General features: G+C 42.6%; 1 protein-coding gene across 12 annotated transcripts in view; it reads right to left on the reverse strand.

Annotated features, from left to right (window-relative positions):
* Window positions 1-22,075, reverse strand: part of STOX2 (storkhead box 2) — a 146,327-nt gene that overhangs the window by 24,397 nt on the left and 99,855 nt on the right. The window contains exons 1-2 of one of the 12 annotated variants that reach the window (XM_080590465.1): window positions 3,856-3,927; window positions 3,395-3,524 (exon numbers count right to left, since the gene is read on the reverse strand). The exons of 5 other annotated variants lie outside the window; for them this stretch is intronic. In XM_080590465.1, coding sequence (XP_080446591.1) covers window positions 3,395-3,467 — 73 coding nt within the window. In that variant the 5' untranslated portion in view covers window positions 3,468-3,524; window positions 3,856-3,927. Of the gene's footprint in view, window positions 1-3,041; window positions 3,353-3,394; window positions 3,525-3,855; window positions 3,928-4,416; window positions 6,197-22,075 lie in introns of those variants that run through there. 6 more of the 12 variants (XM_080590469.1, XM_080590470.1, XM_080590466.1 and 3 more) reach the window with 6 other exon arrangements.

Here is a 22,075-nt window from a genome sequence, read left to right on the forward strand (position 1 = left end):
CCTTCTTTTCTGTTATGTAGGGGACTGCCACCAGCCAAGGCTTACACTCTTCCATCAAGTATTTTTCAACTTTCTTTACGACAAGGCAACTCTTGTTTCACCTTCTTTGTGTCAGAATTACCTCCATAGCTTGTCATCAGTAATGGTCTGCTGGAGGTAATTAGTTACTCTTGGTTTAAAAAGGCTAGCATACATCTGTAAAACTTTCAGTAGACCTAGTGGTCGAAAGCCAAAACCCCCTTACTCAGGGAGGCTCTAATTTGCCAAGTTTTATCTTAAATATCCTGCGGCTCTGGGAAATTACAAGCACTCTGTGGTTATAGTTAAGTGAACAAACTTCTTTGATGCACAGCAACAGAAAATATCTTGTGTTTATGATTTAATATAATATATTAACATCAATTATGTGCATAAATACTGCACGTTTAGCCTCATGAACAGAAGGTTTACTACAACTTCTTTAGCAAAGATCTGTTCAAAAAAAATCAAATATGCCTCTCCTACTTTTTCTTCTTTTTTGGAAGACCACATCACTTACATGAAACATCCAGCATATGGCTCCTGTTAGCTCTGACTGATGCTTGTCTCAAGCAGCTTTCTTTTGAAATCAAATTACTATCCTTGACTTTCATATGTTTATGTTCCCAATTAAATGCAAACTGGAGCTCAGAAAGCAGTTTTCACCAGCTGACTGCATGTTTCGTTTAAATGCTATATATGTATATATGTGTAGTTTCAGCTCTGTTTCTGCAGTGTCTTTCCAAACTTCTCTTTAAAGAAAAATTTTAAAAAGCTTTTCTACACTTTTTAAGTGGTACTTAATTTTCAAAAACATCTAAGTGTATAACAAGCAATGAATGGGATCTGTCCTCCTTTATGCCTTGGGAATTTTTAGCGCTACCCTGTGGGACAAAAATAATTACTGTTACTCAGAACAAAAGATCACGCAGCAAATAAAATAAACACTTAGCTCTTACATAGCACATTTCTTCGGTGGATTTCAAAACATTCTGAAAACCTGGGTAACCATAACTATCTTTAACATACAGATGAGAAAATGACAGCCTGCAACAGAGTTGGGGATGAAAATTCACCTGTCCTGAACCCACACCAGCCAGACCCTTTCCAGTGCCAGTTTATCTACTGTCTCTGTCCTCTGAAAGTCTGGGTGCCACCATCTTGGGAGAAAATTAAGTAGACTGTATTCCACACCATGTATCAGTAATTAAACTACCAACTACATACGGATGACAGAATTTTTATAAGTGATTCTGCTGCTGGAAAGAAGTGACCTGGAAGTCAAACTCCCCGTCTCATGAAGTTTGCATGAGGACTGTTTGAAAAATCACCTCTTGACTTATAAATGGAACCAATTCGGTACAGCCATTCAGAAGGAAAATTAAGGAAATTACAATGCAAAGCCACACTTTATTAGAATTTATACACACTGTTTCCTTGATATGGGGAAGAGACCTTCTGATTACGCTCTGCATCCTGTGAAATATAGGAAGCCAAAGCCCAGCTTCTCTTCTCCATCCTGACTCTCAACACCTTTGCAACCTTTTGCCTCCTGTGGATCAAAACAAGCTTTAAACATGATTTTTAGCCTGGTTTCCACAGGAAATGAAGCTTGCACAGTCACAGTCTGAGGATGCGCATGTGCCAGAGAGGTCAGGACTCGCTAGACAACAGAGACTCTGCAACAATGAGATTTGCTAGGCATGCTCCAACTGCACAGAGCTTCGGGCACAGCCACGTCCCTCTAGACAGGGCAGAACCTTGTCGAAAAACACACATCGAGTCCCTACTTTTGCTGCTTACAGAGCTATGTAATTAATCAGAAGGCATTAAACAAGTAGAGTGACTTCGTGGTACCTTGTGGTAGTTTCAACAAAAATCCCCTACATAAATTTTCTTGGCAACAACCTGTTTTGGTCAACAATCAACCACTGTGTCACTCCAGGAAGAAGTACAGAAAGCGGCTCTTCAAACAAAAGATGAGTGACAAAAACAAAACTGCTGGTAACAGACAGGAAGAGGGCTCTTCAACCTACATTATTTTCACCTTTTTCCAAGAATACTGTAAATGAAAAGCCTCTTCTAGAAAAAGAAAAGCACATTTTCAAGTTGACTTACAGAAGGGACAGATGCCAAAGAAGTCAACTATCTGGCCTGGATTGCACTTTGTCCCCTTTTCGCCCAAACCCCAACATGACTGAATCACTCTAATCACAGGGTACTTGCATACATGTGGCAAACAAAACCTTTCATATGTGAACTCACAACAATGACATATAATTGCCATTTTAAGCTAGACAATGCTTTCATCTGATGAAACCACAGGAGGGAACAGGAAGAATATGCAGATTTCTGTATTACCCAGATTACTCTGAAACACCTTGGATCCACACTAGCATAACACAGGAAAGAACACATTTTACTAAGCAAATCTGAGATAAAGGAAATCAGAAAGCATATTGCTTGCACTGTACTCAGCCATAGCTAAATCCTCATTTTAAAACACTATTCCTGGAGTATTTTATGAGAAAAGCTGCAAGTCGTGTTTACTAGACGGTTACACATATCAGAGTACTCATTTTCAAGACGAAAATAAGTTAAAGATTCAGCCATTTATTCACGTTTAAGAGAAGCTTAAACAAAGGCTTCACAAGTGCACTAACATACATTCTCTCACCAGGAAGATCCTTCTGCAACTCCGGAACACATGCACACCAAAACATACCTCCCCTTGCAGATACGGGTTATGAACACTTCAACAATGAAACCTGGCAGTGTGACCACTCCATTTCTAACCAGCCTGAAGAAAGCACAGCAACCTTAAAAATGACAAACCACATGGTAAACACTTGCCTCTGAACAAAGTTCTTCTCTTTTGCCAGTTATTAACTTTACTTCAATCACGTAAATTTATCTTTTCAGTTGGTCAGACACAGCTAAAAGCATGATCTCCAGGTTCACCAAGTGCCAGTATGTTTGGAAAGAGGTGCTAAAACGCCCCCAGTCACCAGACTTTGTCTTACATGCATTCATCCTGTGTATTTTCTGTGATACAGATTTCCTTTTCTCGGTTCATGTCCTGTGGCCAGCTGCCTCCTGATCCAAAGTGATATCCCAGCACGTGTTATGACTGCAATCACAAAAAGTTTCTGCTGGAGCATGGAACTTTCCCAGAGAGGATTCAGTTGAGGAGATTTTTGTGGTGTTGCTTGCTTATCCTGGGACAAAAGAGGGCAGGATTGTGGTGTTGCTTTTTTTTTTTTTAATATATTGTGTGCTTTAGAATGTGTTTATTCAATATTTTTCAAATGCATCTCTTAATAAATGTCCATGTCCATATTCCTGGCACACAATATGTTAAAAAAGGGGGACTTACCTGAACCCCTATGGTCTGGTTCCGTGCTCCAGTACAGTATCCAGAATAGCTGTGATGTAACAACACCGTGCATATTGGGGCTTTATATCACTGTGGAAGCTGACTACAGCACAGATCAGTGCCACAGGACCTGAAAGAAGAAAAACAAAGCATGTTTTTAGGCAGTAATATGCTGAACACCCACCTCTTAAAGCAGGAAGTAGAGGCTTCCAGAAAATAAAAGACAATGCAGTATCTATGCAGTTCTTCCGAAAGCAATGCTATTTCACACTTAATTCTCACATAAGCACAAGAAACAAATGGTTAAGAAACAACAGAGGCGGTGGAGGCAGAGAATCTAAAGGGTTCTACAAATACAACTCCCACACAGTGTTTTGAAAACATCTCTCTCCTTTTGCCCCATTTCCACGGAAAGGCTGGAATCACGCTCTGACACCACCCCCTGTTTCGAAGGCACTCACAGTCTTAGCAAAGCACCTCTCCACTGCAGCGCCTCAGGATTCTGCAGTGTCACTCCTCTTCTGCCTGGCTCTCTGCAAAGTGAAGTCATAGGAATGGATCAGCCAACCTGACTTCTCACTACCCTGCCCAGAATCCTTTGTGAACTGAAATGAGTCATCGCTCTGAAAAAATCCACCACGGCGCAACGTTCCAGGTTTCTCCCTACGTCTGCGCTGGCTTCTTTGTCTTTGAAACGAAGTGCCTCTGCCTCTGGAACTGTGCCCAGCTGCATTGTACAGGATAACAAGCCAGCCTCCTCATTAAGTGGACAAGAAAGCTATTTACATGCATTAGCAAAGACAAGTTAAAGCTTTAACCCTCTAGTCAAGGCAAGAAATTCACCCCTAACATATCTTCCTGATGTAACACACAGCCACACGACACACAAAAACACGAATGCACAGACATACGTGTACACACACACACACACAGAGACTTACAAAGAGCAGCATTTTCTTGAATTATTCGCTATTTAAGCATGACACCAATTTTTATTCTATTGATTAAAAGAAAAGACTTACTCTCCTTTGTCAGTCCCGAAGAATGCTGCAGACCTGCACGTAACAGACAGCTCTACTGTACTCGGGATCAAAGTTATGCTGCTGCAACTGTTTATCAAAAAATTAAAAGCAGTGGGCAAGTTCTTGCAAGCTCATTTTTCATCATCCTATTCACCGTTTGGGCTCACAACAAAGTGAGCCCTGAAACCACGCCAGGCAGAAAATGTCAAACTGCTCCAAGTGCTGAGAGCCAGCGGAGCTGCTTCAGCTCCTGCCGCTACTGACAAAGGAGGCAATGCTCAGAACGAGGTCACTGTGTCACGATCTCGCTCCCGACGCTAGATCTTCCTCCTCTTCGTGAGGATACGCTAAGCCAGAGCATCGGAAAAACACAGACTAAGGGGTAGCAACAGCGTACGATGAGGGACAGACGCTGTGGCTTCAGAGAAACGCTTTCAGTTGTTTTGGTGTTTTAAGAGAGAGAAATGTTTAAAACTGTCTTTACTGCGAAAGGCTATTTTTAGTCGTCATCTGTCAAAATGAGAAGTCTGATAGGCAGAAATGGAGGGGCAAACAAAAAAGGAGTGCTGCCATGGGGCTCTTCTTTAAAGGCTCCTGTATGCTAAGCATTCTGAAGCAATTTGAAGTATAGCAGGCACCTAATCCTTAAATGCCTGCAACACAGCACTTCAGGACTCACCTGTGCTGTGTTAGAACAGGCAGTTACCCCAGGTTCTCCCAGCAGTGAAAACAGCAGGTGTTTAGGACTGTTAAATACAAAGGTCATCATCCCACTTTGCTGTGAGACCTGGCCTTACAATGACCCTCGCAGTGAAAGAGGCAATCCCAGCCTAAAATAGGTCTCTACAAGTGCTCCAAGAGGACAGCAAAGAGCTGGGTTAGGCAGCTAACAGATCGCTTTTGTTCACAGGTCTATGCCAACTATTATGCAGTGAAGCCGTACCATAACCAACCTGATTTACAAGGGTAAGGTATGCAGGGTGCTCTGCTACACCTGTAGTTACACAGTAGCCAGGATCTCAACACTGAAAGCTGGGCTTTGTGTTATACACACACTCATCAACTCCTATGTTCCCTAAAAAGGCCTCATTCCAGGAAATCTTCCTTCAACTTTACAGGAGTTTTGCCTTCCCTAGGGCTGCAGGATCAGCCACAAAGCCTCTAATGAATCCAACTTGGCATCTGCAATGTTTCGGTCCCCCAGGATCATCCTGTGGAAACTTGGGTTGTTTGTCTGCTAAGCCCACACCTACTTTACAGCAATGAAACTCATTCCAAGAAGAAAAATTTCTAGGGGCTTAAAAGCGAATTACAACACACACCTACTGCAAGAAAAAACAAGAGCTCCAGACTGCTTTTCCTTTGCACCAGACAACATTCACGCACAGGGGAATAGCTGGGCTGGTGCGTGCAGCAGTATTTCCAAACACCTGCACAGATTCTTGCAGAAGCACTCACCCTTTTATTACCAAAGTTAAAATAAAGGCAGAAGGAAGAGAAATGTAAAAACAGGATCTGAACGCCCGTCCTTTCTAACAATTATTTCTAGTACTTGAATCTGACTCAGGGCAGCCTGATTGCTCTGAACACATCTAACTGTGAGCTCTCTGAGTCAGAGAATTCCTCTAGCATGTGAAGCCTGAGAGACACTGAAGGCCTGCACACGTACCTCGTGTGCACAAGCACCTAGGCATGGCTCTATTCAGATTCACCAGCTCAGAGCAGTACCACACAGCCCTCTGATCGGTACTGTGAACAGCAACAAGTGCCTGACACCACAGGAATGGCAGAGAGCAAATGGGAATGGAAAGACCAGCAGCAGGAAAAGGTGAACGAGAATGTCTGAAGAGCTGAAGTTGATGGGCAAACCAGCACTGCCATCAGCTCACAGAATCATAGAAAGGCTCGGGTTGGAAGGGACTTAAAGCTCATCTAAGTACAACCCCCTGCCACGGGCAGGGATGCCACCCACCAGATCAGGTAGGCCCAGGCCCCATCCAGCCTGGCCTCGAATCCCCTCAAGGGAGGAAGGCCTGGCCCCAGCTCCACACGCACTTCCCAGCCAAGGCAGCCACTCCGCTCCTTCCTCCACATCTCCCTCCCAGCGCACAACAGAAGACTGTTCTGACACCAAAGCTGCCTTACTGAGGGCACCTGGCATGAATATGCCATGCATTTCTCTGGTGTAACTCCATGCGTGCCCGTGCATCTGGATATACCCGCTGAGTACAGCGGTGTAGCCCGAGATCCACCTCCCTCATTCAGTGAGAAAGCAGACCATGTTAAAACCCTTTTCTTCCTTCCCCCCACACCGTGCTGGAGTCGCACACAGCCTCCTTTGCTGAGCTCCACATCAGCTTGTGGACGTCCGTGGGCTCTCCTGAGCCAGGCCCTGATATTCATCCCTCTCCTCTGCTGCCACAGCCCCATCACTATCACTGAGGGAAACTCGGAGGAGAAAAGCAAGGTGCTAAAATGGAGGGGGACATCGATGGGAGAATAAAAACGGTTAAAAAAAAGAACACTGCCAAAAGATGCCAAGAAGGTTATCAAGAGCAATTTGAAAATTGAGACTAGCCTGTACCAGCCTCAAGGGATCCTGAATTTTAGAGGCTAAAAATCAGCCATCGGCACTCAGCAGTTGGAGTCTGCAGATGAATAGACTGGAGCTGTTCATTGCAGGTCATCCACCACTACCCTCACCTCTACATAACCAGCTTCACGAGGCAGGAGGCACCTGAACACCAGACTGTGAACACAACCCACTTCTTCTGTGGCCACAGAAGAAACCAGACTAAAGAACATCAGAAAGACACAAACTCATGCTTGTATTTCTTGAGGAAATCTCTACATCCTGAAGATTTCAAGTTGTCAGTGCTCTGCTACTAACGACTTACTGGCAGCATGCTAAGAAATTCCACTTCGCTTACCTGAACAAATCTCCTGGTTGTTTAAGAAACCACTTAAGAAAACACAAGAGGCAACTGGATCAGGATATTAAATTGAGCAATATCCCAACAAGGAATGCCCATCTGGTTTTGTGCTACTGTTGTCTGAGAGTTTAAATACTCCTTTATACCCCCTCCAGCTGCTGGCACCCCAGTATATTTGCAGAGAACATACCTCGCTCCTTCAGATCTTGTCCCGCTGGCTTTAAAAGGCACGTTCTTGTAGGGGTCTCAGATACCTGCCCATCCTGTTTCGTTAGGCTTTCTAACTTACACAACTATCCCTTAAAAAGCAACAACCAAAATTCTGCATCATATTCTAGCAATCCAGCTAACCTCTCACCTCTGTCAGGTAGAAGGAAATTCAAATTTCCATACTTTCACTGGAAATACCCTGCCTCATATATCATAAGAATGAAATCTGCTTTTTTCTCAGCTGTACTACCTTGGTAGTTTATTGTTACGCCACACCTGAATTACCAGTTGCAGGTATCTTTTTTATGACAAATTTGAAGCAAGCGTTCCTGGGTTTGACTCCCAGACCATGATCTTGCCCAGACACTTTATCAGCTCACTCTTTGGATCTCTGACTATCCAAGTCTTCTAATTTAAGCATCTCCACCATCAATTTAAGCATATCGCACATTGAAGAGTCACAAAAACTAAACTGAAAAGTAAATGATACTTTACAAGTTACCTAATGCAGGACAAAACCGTGACCCAGTGCAACACTTGCTAAGACAACTGCCCAGTGAATAGTATCTCAATGAGTCCACCAGTCTTAGCAGGAAAAACAAAACAACCCACAGAACTGCCCCCCCCCCCCCCGCCCCCCTCCCCGAAAGCCTAGTGGCTGAAACAATTGTCTTTTTAGAAAATTACAACTCACTGGAAAGTATGTGACATTTTAAATCACATGAAGAATTCACTAACAGATTTTGTAGCCAGGACTATGGCATGGGATAGATTTAAAAAAAAAAAAAAACTGTTTTAAAATATTTTTTGCATAGAAAACTTTACTATTGATTTAAATGATTGATGCTAAAGCTACAATGTCACTAACAACAAAAAAAAAAAGCTACAATGTCACTGAAAAAAAAGCCTGCCTATTTTCTGGCAGCAAACAGTAAACGCAAGGAAAGACAGAAGCATTAAAAAAATCTGACACTAGAGGAGACTTGGCAAGAAAAGATGAGCACATGAGAAAGAAAAGGAGAAAAAAAAACACCAAAGTGATAAACATAGATGCTTTGTTTCAGGGTGGAAATATTATAAAGGAAAACATTCCTTTGCAAGCACTCCTGAAAGCACAGAACATGGCTGTTGAACACAAGCAGTCTGCCTTAGCCACACATTCTCCACTGCCATCCTCAGCGTAGCCAGAACACATTTTCAGTGTGGCTGGGGATGCTGCAGCAAACGTACGGCGAGAGAGTTAGCAGCCGAAATTCTTGCGAGGTGAAGGGCTGATTAGCAATACAAGCCAATGACACAGCGCACCTTCTCTCATTTCTATTGACTGCTGTAACCATGGAAGGATTTTCCTCCTGAAGACGATACTGCGGTGGTTACAGCTTTTCAAACAAATAGCAATGACTGGCAGATAACTTCAGGTTAAAATAAGAATCTGCAACACTGAACGCAAGTCCCATGGTACTGCAGCAGCCTTTAACAGCACGGTTTTTCCTGGCTGGAAGAGACCTGATGAAAAGGCCAGGCATGGAATCAATTAAAACAGTGCCAAAGTGGTTTTAAAAAGAAAAGGTTAGACGCTCCAAAGACTTAGCAGTTGAGAGTTTACTGGGTCATTTTTTTCCCTGTGGTGGAAAGCAGAGGTTTTATTATGGCTGGAGTCGATTCAAGAAGATATACTTTAATGCTTAGGAAACTGAAATATCCTACACCTTTTACAAGAAGTAGCCATACTACAATATTCTGCCCCTAACAATCTACTTGAGTGGGGCAGATGCAGTGGCCCCTGTTTCCCACAGTGTCTCAACACACTTCAAAATCCTGTCCTTTGGTCTCCCCTGTGATCAGCTGTGGGATGGGAGCATGGGAAATGCCACGGCACAACAGTGCAGCGACTTGCCCAGTCCTCTCGTGCTGGTCAAGTGTCTTAGAGGAAGCATTAGAAACCCACAGCATGCGTGACCGATGTTGTATGCTGCATCTTAACCGGAAATGTCCTTGCTCCAGACAGAAACAGTTCGTTCTTTGAGACCCTCAAGGCCCGGCAGATTTTCATTTTTTCTTCCACGCAATATAGCTATCAGCAAACGCAGCAATCCCAAACTACCTGCCCAAATAAATGACAGTACCTGGAACCAGGGGTTCCCATGGTTAAACAATTAACTAAATCAAATGCATTTCCTCTTGTCCATTTCACTTGGTTTTTGCTTAATTTTATTAAGTACTCACTTCATTACAGGAAGCCATAAACCAAAACCTTCAACAGGCATTCTATTACAGCAGTAACACCTTCCTGCCTCTTGCTCTTTTCTTTTTTAAGCAAAATTTCAGGAATCTGAAAATCTCACTGCCTGTGAGATACAAACCTGAACAAGGTATTCAAACTGGACAAAATTTCGTAGACGTACATCTCTTGTGTGATGATTTCTTATCTACTGCCTGATTTACACAGCCTTGCGCTTACATTTTTAATTACCACCACCCACTCATCTCCCACATTCACCACTCTGACCCCAGTGGCACGCAGACCACACTCCTAAAACAGCAGGAACCTAAGAGGTTCCAACGTGATTTTTTCCACGTTCGCTGTGTTGCCTTACATCACCGATGTCATTATTTCGCAGGACTGCTCAGCTGTTTCACTCAGCTGTTGCTGAGCCTGAAGTCCTTCTTAGCACTGTTAATGAACCTGGCCAACTGCGACCTGACGGATAGGGTTACCACTTCCTTACCCAGCCCAACTTTCACATTTCCAATGTCACTACTAAAAAACAACCATTTGGTATTGATCCTTGCTGCCCAGGATCCGTTCCTGTGATGAGCACTGGCCATTCCCCTTTTATCTCCTATGTATTCTAAACAAGTCCTCGACAAGACTTTTGTGTTGGGCTTTCACCAAGCATTTATTAAGCACTAGAACCTGGAAGAGTCCTTGTGCTCCCCAAGTGTTGCTATGACCCAGTTTTCTGAAAGATGAAAGTGCATAAAAATAGTTGTGTCTTGTGCCCTTTTACCCGGTATAGAAGAGCCCTAAGTTAGGATACAAAGACTAGGTTCCTGAGATGACCACAGGAGCTGCTGACGGTCTCAATTTACATTAAACTAAATCAAAAGGCCAGCAAAAGAAAAGATCTGGGATTATTTCTTGAACAACAAATTCAGCAAATATCCACTGGATATGGAGAGGAAACCCCACATACAGTTCTGAGATCAAAACTGTGGGATGAATAAATCCAAGTTCTGTGTAAGTATATTTTATGCCATAAAAAGACAACATTTTCTTAATGCACAATAAACCAACAAAACTACAGTCATTCCCTATCTTGTCTTTATGTCATCATTCCTTACTCCGGACTGTAGGAAAAATGGCTTACAGTTACAGCTACGTCCTTTCAATGAGCTACAACCACAGGCAGTATTTTAACTCACGGGCCAAAGGGCGCACAAATCCCATTTAGAAGGGTAAAATGTGCAGGGGATGGTGCGTGACCCTCTCCTCACCTGGCCACCCCCAGGAGGCTGCTGCTGCTGCACGGGGCCAGCCGCTGCCTACCCGGGATGAAAGCAGCCTTACAAGTGTTTTTTGAAACCTGCGCTGTTTCTTCTGCCTGTTTGGTACCTAGAAATATTAGTGTTAAGAGCTAATGTACAGGCTGCTTCAAGAAAAACCTAGACTATGAAGACTGAAATACGATCAGCAGCAGATTGCAGGGCAAAACAAGGAACAATATAGGAAAAACATAAGAAAGGTTAAAAGGAAATGCAAGGAAAGAGATGAATTTTGTTTGACTCCTAAAGCAGGCAAGGCAGCATATGTGACGTTAACGATGAAAGAGGACTTGCTAAAAGAATCCAAATGCTTAGCAGGGCTAAACGGAAGCAGGAATAACAACCAAATGGTGAGAAATAAACTTTCCAGCTGTACGAAGGCTGGGAAAATCCAAGAGCCTACAGGATTGCTGGAGTAAGCAAAGTGGGAACGGCTGCGTGTTTTGGTGAAGAAAGAAGTGAACAAAAGGACAGTTGTTTTACGAAGGCCGATCTGCATGTGCTCTGCATCCACTGGGCGCTTGCCTTTGTTTTGTTTTCTAGGCTGACCTTCACCCTGTGCCACACAAAGGATTCAATGAAAGCCTCCCTTCCAAGTCTCAATTAAAAGCCTGAGGGAACAAATGCATCTTGCATGCAGCTCAAAGCCTGAGCCCAAGTGCCAGTGACCCAGCAGAGGGAGCAATCCTGGCAGCTCGGGAGTGAGCTCTGGCTGGGGGCACCTGCATCCCTCCATGACTTTGAATGAGCTCCCCCAGGCTTTGAGCAGGCAGAATAACTAAAAAGAAACATTTAGCTTGTTCCCCAATGGGTTGCTCCTAAGCCTTTATAATGCAGGAGCAAAGCTAGAGGAAGGATGGGCGTTTAGGGGGACAATGAAGAAAGCAGAGAGCAAATTAGTAGTGTGCATGCTAACAAGGTACATGTGCAGTATCGCTCCAGCGAGGAGCAAGCACTTTGGGCAGTTTGAACCAGAACATACACAAGCAGTTAAGCATGTCATCACCAACACTGGCTTTAGAAGTTTACTGCTCCTTTATGAGAACCTCTTCAAAACACACATGCACATGCAGTTTCTAGAAAGAAGGAGTAATCCACAAGGACTTGAAAAAGCGTGGCTTCCCAAAGCGCATCTTGTGTGCCATGTGTGGTCCGCAGAGCCTCTGCAGGAGGAGGGGTTTTTTGTCTTTAATTTGTGGTGTTTTATTTTAATTGTGGTACTACATTTAATTGAGATGTCACACTGCATATCTGTTATGCAGCATCTGGTCTGGTACATTCCCTGAACACAATCTGGGGAACCTCTGTGTTATTGGCATAAAATGGAAACTGACCTCAAAGCTTTGGTCCAAGAATGATTTACTGCCAGAACTACCACCATGTAATCATACCTATGTAAATCCATATTTATTCTGGAATAAGGGTGCTTTTTTAACCTGATTTAGCTTATACTACTTCCAAATATTACATCAACTATGGCAGTTATACGCATATAATCCTGCTAAATTCCTCTGCAGGAACTAACTTTCATACCACACATAAAAAAGTAAAAACGAAAAACTGAATAATCAATAGTAAAAATAGAATACTAATTTTAATAGAGGCAAGAATGTGCCTTCCTGCTGTTCAATCATATTCTCCCCAGCATATCCAAAAGGAAAATGTTAAAGCAAAGGGATTACTCTTTCTTTTAATAATATTTCTTCCTGAGTTCTGATAACTTCACTTTTGAAAATAGAAAACCACTGACATTTAAAGCTGCAAGTTCTATTTCTCTAAAAACTTCCTGTTATGGTGAAAGGCAGAGATCTTAAAAGCGCCAAGTTTGGTTCCTATTGCCATATGTTGTTTCTAATAGTCACAGCTTGAGTTTCAAAACTGATGTAGATTTGCACTTCCCTTTATCTCCATTGAGTGCTGCTGTACTCTAAGTACTTCTGAAAATAAGGACGGTTACTGAGGAGCCTAATTTTAGGCACTCATTTCTGGAATCTGGCATAAAAGCTCAGACTTGAAATGTGAATAGAAACCATGCATGCAAGTTGCTTCGTAATATCTGAAAGTCTCAGGCATAATGCCTAAAATTATGCGTCTCCTTCATACCTCAATTTATAATTAAGAGCCTAACAGTCTACTTTATGGCATAAAGGTTTAATTTGTGTTTTTTGCCTTGTACCTGAGAAGCTTCTTTAAGTGGAAGTTTTAAGGCAATTAGTATTTCCAAGAAAAGTTTTGGTTTTGACAAAATGCTATTCTTCAGACGAAGAAGAGAGGGATACAAAACAAGCAGTTCTTGGTTTTAGACAAAATAATTCTGCCATTCAGTGTCATTTCCTCGTGGTATCTTTGGAGGCAGAGGATGAGAAAGCTTTGTGTAACTTCCCAGTGACATTTTCCTTCTGATAACATGACTTCTTTCAAGGACAAGAACAACCTTGCCAAACACAATCACCACACATTTTCCTCTGGCACGACATGCAGCCTCTGACTGTATCATTCATCACCTATGCGGGCAGGTATTATGCAAACCTATTCGCCAGGTATCGCTCCTTAGGAAGTGCTAGCTGAACACCAGAAGTACTTAGCATCTCCCCCAGGTCCTCCAGAGAGCAGGACATCTCTTTCCAACAGCAGTGAAGTCAGTGCTGGCCCTGTGATATCACAGCATCCTCCGCAGCAACAGCCTGTGAGGTCACAAATGAAGGATTACCACTTTGCTGCAGGATTAAGGGAAATAAGAAGCCGGTCTGTCAGGAAGATGGGTTTTACTTCAAATAACAGGAATTAGGAGAATGCTGAAAATAAATGGGCCATAAATTGTCTTTGTGTGACAGGTTGGCTTTCTTCAGTAGTACTGTAAAATACGATACTGCTTTCTTTGACAGCCTCCAAGTAACTGAGTGAACTAGAGGCTGTCTCTTGAGTTATTACACAGGAGATGAATCTTGAAACAACTTTCATATCTTTTGACTCATCAGTCATTTGGTTTTACTAGTGCAGACAGCAGCCAGACCCCTCTCCTCAAACTGCCTGCTAGCCAGTTTATTCACAAGTGTTCAACGTGTTGGCACTAAGTACCAGAAAGTGACCAAAAAAACAAACAAACAAAACAGAAAAGGAACAGGAAGTCTGGAAACACCTTGCATTAGCACATCTTATTATTAAGGCAAGGATCTGCAAAGATGAACCAGATTGGGATTCTGTGTTCCTAAGAAAGATCAAAAACAATAAAGTCTAAGCTACAGTGCTCTAAGTTCTTGTTTGAAATGCAAGAAACAATGATTACTTTGACCTTTCCCAAAGAACATACTTACAGTCACAGGAATCATTATCATAAGCATTACTGTAAAAAAATAAAATACTTGTACAAATAATTTCTTTACACTTTTAAAGTTTCTTTTTTTTTTTCTTCTTTTTTTTCTCCAACCATAATTGGTTCACTCCCCTGTAAATACCCTGTCTGAAAGTTTTGTGAAGTACAGGACTCCAGAACCTGCTTGAAACTATTCCAAAGCCTGCATTTCTCCCCTTGCCCCTCAAGGAGCAAATCAAGACCAGCATTAACACGAGCACCTGATGAACACTTCCTGGCCCCTCAGGGAACCATGGAGGCTTCCATGGAACCATTCAGAGCACAAGTTAAAAGGGAATTTGGTCTCGGCTGTTAAAAAGTTATATTCCATAAGGGGAGAAAGGGAATGAAAGGAAGGATGACACCTGGTGAGAACATTTACATTATTCCCAGAAATCTTATGTCCCATGCATGCTTGTACATGAAAACATCTTTCCCACATTTTTGTAGAAACTGCCCACTTTTCCAGACGCCTGGCAACTCAGGCTGCCTAAAGTCTGCACACTAAGTACTGCGCTCATGTAAATTCATCGCACATGTGCAGCAAGTCCAACACATCAGGTGTACTATCCGTGCATAATTTATCCATCTGGGACTGTCCCAGATTCTAAGATTAAAATCTAGCAAACCTAAAACAGCCTGGTTCGTAATTTACAGCCAGGACAGTGATGCAACCTTGAAGTAGTTTTACAGCATGAGAGAGAGCATCTTGCAACTTCAGGAAAATTTTGAGTAAGGCTCTCCTTACAACTTATTCTAGCCAGAAGGTGAGACTTCCAGCACCTGAGTGTTGGCAGCAATAGTGGATTTCCACTCCAGGAATGGGAGAAAATGCTGGGACAAATTTGCAGTAGCTGACCAAGCTTTCACCTGTGGTCTCATCCTGGAGTCTGGAGAATTTTGATCTCTATATTGCATTTGGACACGCGTAAAAAAAAAAAAAAAAAAAAAGGAGAAGAAATAACAGGCAGACTGATGGTATGCTTCACATTGTTTTCAATATGCTTTGAAATTCTGTAACGTATTTAAAGCCTTCTCTGCCCTGCAGCGCAGCAGCGCAGCATCCCAGTGGAAGTCTTTAGATAGACCAGCTCTACCTGCTCTGCCACCGAACCCTACAGCTTTCTAGGACTGTAACGGCCGAACCCAGCTGTGCTACGGAGCCACAACCGATTTTGAACGAAGTTACCAGCTCGGTGCAACCTGGATCGCCTCTGAGGCCTCCACCGAGCCCTACCTCAGCAACGGCCCCTCCTGCCGCCGGCCCGGCGACCCCAGACCGAGGCCTGCCAGCCCAGCACCCCCATGCCCTCTGCTTACAAGGATGCTGGCGACCCTGAAATCGAGGAGGAAAAGCAAGACCCGCCTGGCTTGAAGAAATTAGCCCTGCTTTTGCACTTTGCCCAGTCCCTGCATCTTTTGAGCCAAACCAGGCACGGCGCTTTGCTTCAGCAAAGGCCACCCGCGGCCCCAGGCTTTCGGGCATGTGAGACCTGAGGCAGGTGGAGCTCAAAGAATAAAATAAAACAAAGGCTTTTGTTGGTTGGTTTCTTTAGTGTTGTGATTGTAAAGGTTCAGGGTTTGGGTTTTTCATTTTAGCATTTTATATATTTACTTTATGAAGGAATAAAGCCAATTTCTATCCACCTCTCCTTCATCATGAGAAACTTTCCCATCTGAAGCAAGGGCACGACAGGCACTTGGTACTCCAAAAAGCAGTACGGGCACAAAAACCCCACTGCACATCACCTGACAGGACATGCTCTGGAGATAGCAGGCAATGCTAGCCAAGCGCTTCCAGAAGCGAACCTGAGCGGCTGCAGGAACCAAATAATCCACCCTCTCCACTAGAATACTAAACCCTTCAAGTATTTTATGGGACTTTTTAACTCAACACTGCTTCACAATTGGTCTTCAGGTTTAAGAAAGCAAACCAAAGGACCACAACAAAAATATTCTCCTATGACTGGTATTAACGTAGGCTCCACACTTGTAGTAAAACTCAGGCTGATTTTCCACCTGTCTAAAAAGATGTTATCGTCTAAAAAGAAAACTGGAAAATAAATATTTTTTTCCACAAGAAGGGTGAGCCCACCAGCCACCTCTATCCTGAATGAATATAGGAGTTTCTGTCCCAAACGTGTTTTGTAAAAAGAGACTAGCACATGAAATCCAGAGCAAACCAAAAAGTTGCAGCAAACAGCATACTCAGTTGCTTTTGGTTCTGCTTTTAAAATGATGTTTGACAATATAGGCTTAAAAGCAAGCAGAGAATTTGTTTCTAGAGCCAAATCACAGGGTAGCAAAGGTGCCTTGCCATGGATCCAGAGCTCTGAACTTGGGCTGAAGGCTTTCTTCCAAGTGTCAATGGGCATCTTGGTTTTTAGGGCTGGTCAGTCTCACGGCCCACTGGCATCAATAACATGAACAGCCCAACCACACAAGGCTGGTGGATGTTTAGGAGAAAGCTAAAACAGTATTTATTTCGGAGTAACTCTGTGTTTGGGGCGCAGCTGACACAAGCCCTGGTAGGACACGGGAGGTCGGCAGTGTGTTGTGGTCAAGAATCAGCACAATGACCTCATCCTCCTCTGGCACTCAGACGCAAGGAGGGGAGCTGAGAAGGGACGAGCAGACAATTAGCCACTGATTCAGCCTGAATTTCAACGTTCTTTCCTTTATGAGATCACTCATCATTTGAATCACTTATGGAAGCTGCATAAACGCTTTTATCCCAGTACTTGACAGGCAACCCATTACTAGAGTTGGCTAACTTGAAAGAAGCGGAGACTTTCTGCTTGAGCAAGGAAAAAAAGCTCAAGAAGGTAACACGGCAGAGTCTTGATAACATTGAAAGGCGACTGCCACCACTCTTAAGCTAGACTGAGAACTGCTGCATGGCACCAAAAGTGCTGGGATCTTCCCTGCCCCACAACTACACACAGAAAATGCACACACGATGGACAAGATCACTGGTAAAGCCCTTTAAAGTTAAATAAATAGCTGGAAGCTGAAAAAATAATTAAAAAAAAATCTAAAAATCCAATTTTGCTATGCCAAGCAGTATAAAAAACGACAGCAGGCTGTTTCCTGTGATCATGTAGCATACAGGAAACCCAAAGCCAAGGCTCAAGGTAGAATATACAAATTCTGGGTTAGTGCAAAGTTTTTAGAAAAGACTTATCCTATACTGTGTCCACACCATATTCTTGCTGACACTGCTTTCCCATAGTATTGTTTTGGCTCCTCTACTTGTCATTTGAGCCTTTAAATGTTAGCTCCTTCACTGACATGACTGAAACCCATCACTTTCTCTTCAAGTCAGGTATGAAGAAATGGTTCCTTACAAGGTGACATCAGCAGTGTCTGGCATTTTACAAGATCTGGAAGAAGACACGTCCTGCCCCAAGGAGTTCACAGCCTACTTCAGACAGAGCCAAGTCGTTTCAGATAGAATCTATGAGGCCATGCAGGCATGAGATCACTTCCTCCTTGTAATCTTCAGCTTTACATATTTATCAATTACTTCCATTTAAAAGGTTCCTTTGAAAAGGAAAAAAAAAAAAAAAAGGCTCTTAATGATTTTATCAGCTTTGGTATTTGGCCTTGGGACCAACCATGTATCTTTAGTTATTAAACATTCACAATTCCCTTTTTCCTCAAGTACAGGAGGAGGAACCTGGCAAACAACAAGAGAGGACAAGATGAGGAGCAATACCTTCCAGCAAAACTAGCAACTGCTCAACCAAATTGCACAATCTATAGAAGAAATGCCACAACTGTTAGCTTAGGGATAAAAAGCTTACAATCAAAACCTGTAATTTCTATTGGCACCTTCTGTTTGTATTTAAAGAAAATAACGAAAAATCTGATGCTTACATATTTCTGCAATACACAAATGCAAAACGATTCCTTAGTTTTCCCCATCTACTTTCTGTTAACTGGAAGCCTAGAGTGATCTGACTACTACCTCCACATACAGCCTTTGGCCAGCTGCTCAAGCTCTGGATTTTTTCTGGAGGCTTACTAAACATTTTTGCTCTTTTCCTTCACTGCTAAAAGGATAGATTATGGCAAAGATTAAACTAGGCTAAACACAATTTGTTCCAACTTCCCACTTCTCTCAGATGTCAGCCTGAACTGAGCTAACAGATGATGACCAAGCAAATTAGTTACAGCAAGAACCAAATTTGAGGCCCAGCACTGGCCAGTGTTAACTCCAGGAGGAGATGCTTAACCAGCACACGTCGATTCTTCCAGCCTCCAGGAAAAGCTCCAGGACAGGTCCAGCACACCTAGCGCCTGCAGACTAATCATCATTACTCCCTAAACTGCACCAGGAAGCAGCTGTGATTCAAAAGCAGGGGGTGGTAAAGATATGTAAAGCTACCCAACACATCTGTGGTGCGTTCAATGCCATGACTGTAACTGAAGGAAACGTGCCTTGGGCCAGCTTTACCCTGTGGGGTAACTCCCCAGATATTCAAATATTTTTTGCTGTGTTGAGCACTGTGGTACAGAACTCGGCTGCTTATGTTACCAGAGCTGACTAGGTTAGAGCTAGCACTGGCCTGCCTGTACCAAATGAAGTCATGCTTACATACTCTAGCACTCAGCATATCCTAGGCATATGCTTGGCCCTTTTAGACTTTTTTATTAGTAGTATTTATTGGAAATCTAAGCATCTGGAAAACCCTGCTGAATGGTTTATGCAAAATGGTCTCTCCCGTGCCAGAAATCTTCCATTTGTAACTGACAGATAGGGTTAAACAGCCAATAGATAAACATACGTATCTTTATTGCCCTTGAAACACATTCGTGTCAGACACATACATTAGAAACGATATATTCTTGTCTATGCTTAAAAATTAACTAGCAAATTGGGTGCTTTTAACAGGCCTATCTAAGCTGGCAACGGAACCAGTATAAACAGAAGTAAACCCTCCCCAGCAGCTCCCAGCCTGACCCACTGCAGAAAGCAAAGCCATTGCAAACGATGTTTTTGCCAGAAACTTTATCCTGAACTTCTACGTTACCTAACTGGATCTCATACCTTGTAGAGAGGAACATACCGTACACATAGAGGAACCTACATCTGGAACCTGTAATTCCAAATGACTGACAGTCACCAGCCTCGTGGCAGGTCCACGTGACAGCTGGAATTTTCAAGGGGGGTTTAAATGGTGTTCTAAATTCCATCTGTTTTTATGACATCTGGGTTTAGGTTTATCAGCACTGTTTTTATCAAGACGGCAACTTCTACAAAAACTCCCTGGAGCGGGCAAGCATTTTTTGTTGTATCTGATAGACCATTGGCACTTGAACCAAGTAAGGACACATAGCTGGAACAAACAGGGATAAAAGTAGCAAGGACACATTCCAAGAACATGCTTAAAAATAGTGCTTTTCTGTCAGTGACAGCGTGTACCCATTTCTACCAAGGATCTGTTAAAAACCATCACTAGCAATAACGAAGTTTCCCAAGGAATATGGTATATTAGACATGAGACCAACCATTCCAGTGGAAAACACCATGCAAGAGAAATAAGGCAGAATCCTGCATTTTTCTGTCACTGCTGCAATACCTCTCCAACACGCAGATTACACACAGTCAGAAAGAATGGCTTCACATGAACAACATCCTGCTGTGTAGGTTACAATTCTACCAAAATTAAAACGTATCAGAAAACTGTACTGATGTTATGAAATATTAGTTCGAGAGAGGGAGAAACACTTTGACAAATGTCAGGACTTCCTGTTTCTGTATTCCTAAATGAAGTGCTTCTTTCTCTCCCTTCAGATTAGTTTGTTCTGAAAGGCTGCATTAGGTAACGCAATATTTAAGACATTTAAGCAGTCAAATTTGAAATAGAACAGCCTGATCCTGATGGAATTAAGTATTTCATCTGATGTAAAACTACTGTTTTGGGGATTTTCTTCCACATGGAATTTGACTACTTTTGAGCTCTGTTTCAAATCAGAAAACAATTTCCTTTGAATCTCACAAACCTCCACAGAATAGAGCTTCTGTCTACGAGTGAACCATATGTAGGACTTGAGTTTTACAACATGAGTGTCAACATGTGTCCTAACAAGAATATCCAGTATCATATATTTCCTCATGTGAAACTTGAGAATCTTCACATATTACTTTCAAAATGAAAACTTTCATTCAGTCTGAGCATGGCCCGAAGAAGCTGAAGCGTTTTTATTGCCTTCTTCTCTATCTCAATCCCTGTTCTGTTAGTTTTTCTTGCAAATGCAATACTTGATTGGCTTGCATGTGTTTATAAATATGCATGTACATCTCAGAGTAGGAAAGCAGCAACACCATTACATCAGCCTGAACACCTGCACCATGCTGACTGAAGCAGGGCAGGCTGTCTATTGTTTCACTTTCTTATTAACATCTAACTTCCTACCCATACAAACTTTATTTCTTTGCCAGTAAGAGCAATCAAGCTGACTGGAGATGCAGGTCTTTAAGAAAGAAACGGTGAAAATATCTTAACAATTATTTTTATAATTTTTATAATGTCATTTGCCCCAAGTGCCCGTTTGCGTGGAAAACGTTTAAACTGTTTCATTAAAAAATCTCCAGTCCTAAGGGAGCTTTTAGAGTTATACACAAAACATTTTCATGCAGATTGAGGGCATTAAGTGCTTTATGCATGCAATAAAAAAAAAAAAAAAGAGCTCGAAGAAATGTTTCAAAAAGAAAGAAGGAATATTTTAAATCCAAGACAGAGATCACATACATCACATTTGTAGGGAACACAAACTGAAAAGAAACCAAAAGGAAACAGTTGATAAACTATAGAACAGATTACTTCCAAAGCCTCAGTCAGCAACTAATGTAAATGACTGTCGCAATAATTTTTCTTCTAATTTAAAATGTAAACCTTAGAAAAAACAAACTGATTTTGCACTGCAGAATTTTGCCAGTCTTTATGCTAAGCTATGTGTTTAGGCAGAACAGACAGCAAGGATCCAAAAGAGACAGTGCTAGCGGAGACTCTCACCACGTGTCACCCAGAAAATTTGTTGTTTCAGCAAACAGAAAACTCAGACAGGAGATGAGATGAAGACTGCTAACCATGGCAGCGGTGGGGTAATGGCACAGCCTTCCAGCAGTAGGGACAAAACCCCAGTCTGGTTTCAAAATGGATCTAGAGCCATTTGGGGAAAAAGCCTGTAACAGTCATTTGCAGCAGCAGGAGATGGAAGTCAATGGCCCCAAAAGCTTGTTTCTTCAGATTCTGGCCCCTACCAGAAGGCAGCTGTGGGAAAGGCATTAGCTGGAGAGGCATCTGAATACCTGGAAGACAGGCTACAAAGGAGCAAGCATTAAGACAAACCCCTGAGGGGAAGCAGGGTTGCTTTGGAAATGTTTATTTTTCATTTCAAATCTTGATTCTGACTTGATAAAGAGAAGCCCCGAGCAAAGGAACCGGAATGGTGATAGTCTGGAACATGATTTCATCTTCCCCAGCTCGCGAATCACCTATCAGCTCAGGAGGAAACCGTAAAGCTTAGCAGCCCGGGCTTGCTGCTGGAGGAACGCAATCCCACCGGAAGAATGTGGAGCTAGCAGGGTTTGTCTGGTCAGGCTGGGATC

The sequence above is a fragment of the Anser brachyrhynchus genome (assembly GCF_964034855.1).
Source record: "Anser brachyrhynchus genome assembly, chromosome: 4".
In the NCBI taxonomy this organism is placed as follows: domain Eukaryota; kingdom Metazoa; phylum Chordata; class Aves; order Anseriformes; family Anatidae; genus Anser; species Anser brachyrhynchus.